The sequence below is a fragment of the Octopus sinensis genome, linkage group LG5 (genome assembly GCF_006345805.1).
Source record: "Octopus sinensis linkage group LG5, ASM634580v1, whole genome shotgun sequence".
NCBI lineage: Eukaryota > Metazoa > Mollusca > Cephalopoda > Octopoda > Octopodidae > Octopus > Octopus sinensis.
Window position 1 is genome coordinate 30,701,217 of NC_043001.1, and position 4,842 is coordinate 30,706,058.

Sequence of the window (4,842 nt, forward strand, 5' to 3'; positions counted from 1 at the left end):
TGGATAAGATATCTCAAGAACCGCTGGATGAACTCGGATGAAACTTTCAGAGATGTTTTGGCCTCGCGACTGGCACAAACTGATTAGACACAGAAGAAGTAAAGACGAAGGAAGAACGAAAGTGGCAAAGGAGGGGAGTAACGGGTTTGTCAGCCCCAAAAAGAGAGAAAAAAAAAGGCAGAATCAAGAGAACACTCGCAAGGACCAGCAGCAGAAACAGAGAGGACGCCCCCCAAAGGTAGGGAGCCGCTTAAACTCAAGCATACGCATACAGTAGAGACGGAACCAAGAGAGAAAGAATTTAGACATAAAATATTCTTGATCTTCTATGTAAAGAATGTGGAGTTAGTATCCAAGTAGAAGGGATTAGTAAGGGCAAAGCTGCTTAGGGAGAAATTCAAGGAGAATGAAGGGTGTGTTCTATTGAATGACGAAAGATACGAAGTATTCATGGATTCATATCGTGAATTGGTGACTATGATTGACGGGCCTGTGTTGTACGATACCCTGCCGCCCGTGGAGGAATATGAAGAGTTGAGAAATTTTAGATTATTAATTTAGATTATTATGAGAAATTTTATTATTATTACGACTATAAGTAAAGTAGCAAACTGATAAAATTGCTAGCACGCCGGGCAAAATACTTAGCGCCATTTAATCTGTCTTTACGTTCTGAGTTCAAATGCCGTCGAAGCAGACGTTACCCTCATTCTTTCGGAGTTAATAAAGCAAGTACCAGTCGAATAACAGAATGCCAGAATACCAGAATAAGCCTTTTGCCTAAAATAAAAAGAATAATTATTAAAGCCATTTCTAGAAAAGTGTGCATATCTGTCAGTTCTTCCTTCTCTTTTGTGAAGATGACAGCTTTGTAATAATAATAATAATAATAATAATAATAATAATTGTGTACAGTGCTCAGGTGCACTACAACTCATCTAAAGTGTATATATAATCAGGTGTAGTTTCGGCGGATTTCGGAAAGCATGAGGGCCTTAAAAGATGCAGTGTCATGGCAGTCAACAACTGACGCAGGCAGTTTATTCCATGCTTCAGCAACTCTGAGCGTGAATAAGAAATTAATTACAATTACACCTTTCTTCAGTGATATTTTATCCTTTACTTGTTCCAATCGCTTGACTGTGGCCGTGCTGGGGCACTGTCTAAAGGGTTTTTAGTCGAATGATTCGACCACTTATTCTATCGGTTTCTTTTGCCGAACCGCTGTTTACGAGGACGTTATCAAACCAACACCAATTTTCAAGTGGGTGACGAACACAAAGACACACACACACACACATATGTCCGTCCGTTCGTCTGTCCGTCCGTCCGTCCATCCGTCTGTCTGTCTGTCTGTCTGTCTGTCCGCCCGTCCGTCCGTCCGTCCGTCCATCCATCCATCTACCTATCTATCTATCTATCTATCTATCAGTTTCTGTCTACCTAATCCACTCACAAGACTCTGGTCGATCCAGAGCTATAGTAGAAGACATTTGCCCAAGTTTCCACACAGTGAGATTGAACCCGGAACTATGTGGTTGGGTAAAACTTCTTACCGCACAGCCCCGCCTGAGAATAATCACTACCTAAATTATCAAGTTTGGTAAAAAAAAAAGCGGGACAACTCTCGAAATTTTTATTGATTAAAATTAAATTTCGCCACTTGTTCATATGTCAGAAATAATAAACGTTGGTACTATATTTGATAAAGCGTAATCAGCTTTTCTAAATAGGATGGACGAAATCATTTTTAATTCAGGCACAAAAATTGCCAAATTTCGTTTTCCAGCTTTCCCTTTTACAAACTTTATATATCTAATCATTGCTGACTTTTTTTTTGTGTGTGTGTACATATCATAGTTGGAGAAGCTGGCCTTCTTACGTGTCGGCCTACTCAAAAGTAACTCTTACCACATTTGTAATGTGATTCTATCAGGAGCAGTCAACAAAGCAGTCAGCGAAACACAGTCGTCACTTTAGGAAGAAGAAAGCGAGAAAGAGAGCATGCGGAAAAAAGTTATTTTCTCTTCTCATGCTGCTGCAAACACCATTTATTTCAATATTATATGAATATACAAGCGAGCTAGTGTTTTGCTTATAGTTAAATATATTGTCAGACGCATATTTATATTCTTCCTCGTCTAAGTCTCTATTCCGCCTTTGCCTTTAATTTTTTTTTTTTTTTGTACACGTGTCCCATTCTTGGCTCTGCTATCGTTACAATCACCTGAATCAGCAGAATAATTCTTAGCTTGTCTCCATCGGCTCTCATCTGCGATTTTTAGATACTTTGTTGTTTCACCACCGAAATTCTTCGAACAACTTTTTATAAATGATTTGTTTGTGATGTAAATTTTCAATAGGCTGTTTACTAGAATACTTTTTGAAACTTATATATATATTTTTATACAGAAGGATTTATATTTATATAACATGGCGATAAGGGGACTTATTCTCGGCTTCTGCCTGGTGAATATTGCGCAAATATTAGCAATCGAACCATCATCGGATACATACGATCTAATATACAGCAGAGCAAGGGAAGCTTACAGTAGTCAAGGCTGGGTTGATTGTGTGAAACATATCAAAGATGCTTTGAAAGATTATAAATTCTACCGAAGTACTTTAATTAGTTGTCGGCGTGAATGTCGAGGAAAAGTGATGAATGAAAACGAAACTTCAGTTTCCCCGGATTTGGAGAATATGATACCGTTTTTCTTCAAGATTATCAAAGTATCGAACTGTGTTCGAATGTGTAAACAAAAGAACATGCCAAACAGGCCTGATGTATCTGTTCACTTTGATATCGAAGACGATTTCGAGATGCGAATGCCATACGATTATTTACAGTTCTGTCATTATAAGGTAAGTCCGAATACTTTTTTCCCCTTACATGAATGAACTGCATATTTGAAATACCCCTTTATATCGAACGTAACCCCTTAAAATTAGGTTAAACCTGAAACGTTTTCTAATACATTGGCGTTACAGACTTCGTGGGCCTTTTACATTCGAATGACATTTAATTCGTTTCCTATTATATTTACACAGGGTGTAAACTCTAAGCCCCTTTCTCTGTTGAAAGTTTTAGTAGTTATTTGTATTTCCATTAACTATAGTGGATGGGTACTAACTTAATGGTGAAACTTTTATCTGATTAACAACTAATCAACAATCAAGATGTAATACAAATTAAACTTTCTTATTTGGGACAAGTTGACATTTCTTACTCAATGTTTATCTTTCGTAATACAAGAAGCCTGAAATGTAGTTAAAGTAATGTTTAGAGAAGAAATGATAAGATGTGACTATTAATGTGACACAAACAAATCCAAAGAATTTTCCTTCGGCGACACTTACTGCATCGATGATACTTAAATTTCAAAACTTCTAGAAAGTTTTTGCTTACTTTGACAACTAATCGATGGATGTGACTGACAGCGAGTATGTTTACATGTAAACAATTTTATAATCGTGTTCTACCGTAATTATACATATTCTTAAAGCTGATGATATGTCACATTTTTATAAAACGTTTCTAAATTAAATCCACAACGTCTGTAATGCTTGTTGGAAGGAGCACAAACTCTTAGATTTCCTCATCTTGCTAAAATTCTTCAAAGTTCAGCGAATTGAGTTTCTGCCGCTTCGGTACAACTGCAGGCCGACACGTTACATCTCTATAGAATCAACGATAATTAACCTTTCAAATACAGACTTATTTTGTTATATAATCGTCATATTGAATTATTATTAGTCAATATATATATATATATATATATATATATATATATATATATATATATATATATATTGACTAATAATAATTCAATACATATATATATATAGTATAATATATAGGCCTGTATTATTACACGCACATATAATGTTATATATAATATATTGCTTTATATATATTATATAAGCATTGGAAGTTTTGTTTTATATATATTATAGTTAAGAAGCCACAAGAAAGCGGCACCTTGAGCAAGTGTTTTATACTGTAGCCTCGGTCAATTAATGCCTTGTGAATGGATTTGATATATAAAAGCTGAAAGGAGTCTGTCATATACATGCATGAATATATACATATGCATGTGTGTGTATGTGTTTGTGTATGCCTCCACCACAGCTTGGCAACCGGAATTGGTTTGTTTACGTTCCTGTAACTCAGTGATTTGGGAAACGGCTGCGAGAAAATAAGTACCAGACTTAAAAATAAATTCTGGGGTCGAGTTATTTAACTACACTTGCCTTGGTGGTGCTCCAACATGACCCCCAGTCATGTGACTGAAACAAATAAAATATAAAAAATTATTATGTATACATATATATCATCATATCTGTCTGTTTGTGTGTGTGTATATTGTATGTGTATATATAAGTATGTATACACGTATGTGTATGTATATATATGTATATATGTATATTTTTATACGTATATATATGTATGTATATATGTATATTTATATACGTATATGTATGTATATTTATATACGTATATGTATGTATGTATACTTATATGCGTATATATATTTATATACGTATATATATAGCTCAGTGGTTAGAGCATCTAGCTTACGATCGTGAGGCTGTGAGTTCGATTCCCGGACCGGGCTGCGTGTTGTGTTCTTGAGCAAGACACTTTATTTTACGTTGCTATAGTTCACTCAGCTGTAGAAAGGAGTTGCAACGTCACAGGTGCCAAGCTGTATCAGCCTTTGCCTCTCCCTTGGATAACACTGGTGGCATGGAGAGGGGAGGCCGGTATGCATGGGCGACTGTTGGTCTTCCATAAAAATAACCTTGCCCGGACTTGTGCCTGGGAGGGTAACTTTCTAG

The 4,842-nt window shown here is 36.0% G+C and overlaps 1 protein-coding gene across 4 annotated transcripts in view; it reads left to right on the forward strand.

The window, feature by feature from the left end:
* Nucleotides 1–1,849: 1,849 nt before the first annotated feature.
* The window catches only part of LOC115211627 (prolyl 3-hydroxylase 1), a 201,578-nt gene continuing 198,585 nt past the window's right edge, over nucleotides 1,850–4,842 (forward strand). For 2 of the 4 annotated variants that reach the window (XM_029780247.2, XM_029780250.2), the window contains exon 1: nucleotides 1,850–2,865. In XM_029780247.2, the coding sequence (XP_029636107.1) occupies nucleotides 2,434–2,865 (432 nt within the window). In that variant the 5' untranslated portion in view covers nucleotides 1,850–2,433. The remainder of the gene's footprint in view (nucleotides 2,866–4,842) is intronic. The other 2 variants (XM_029780248.2, XM_029780249.2) reach the window with 2 other exon arrangements.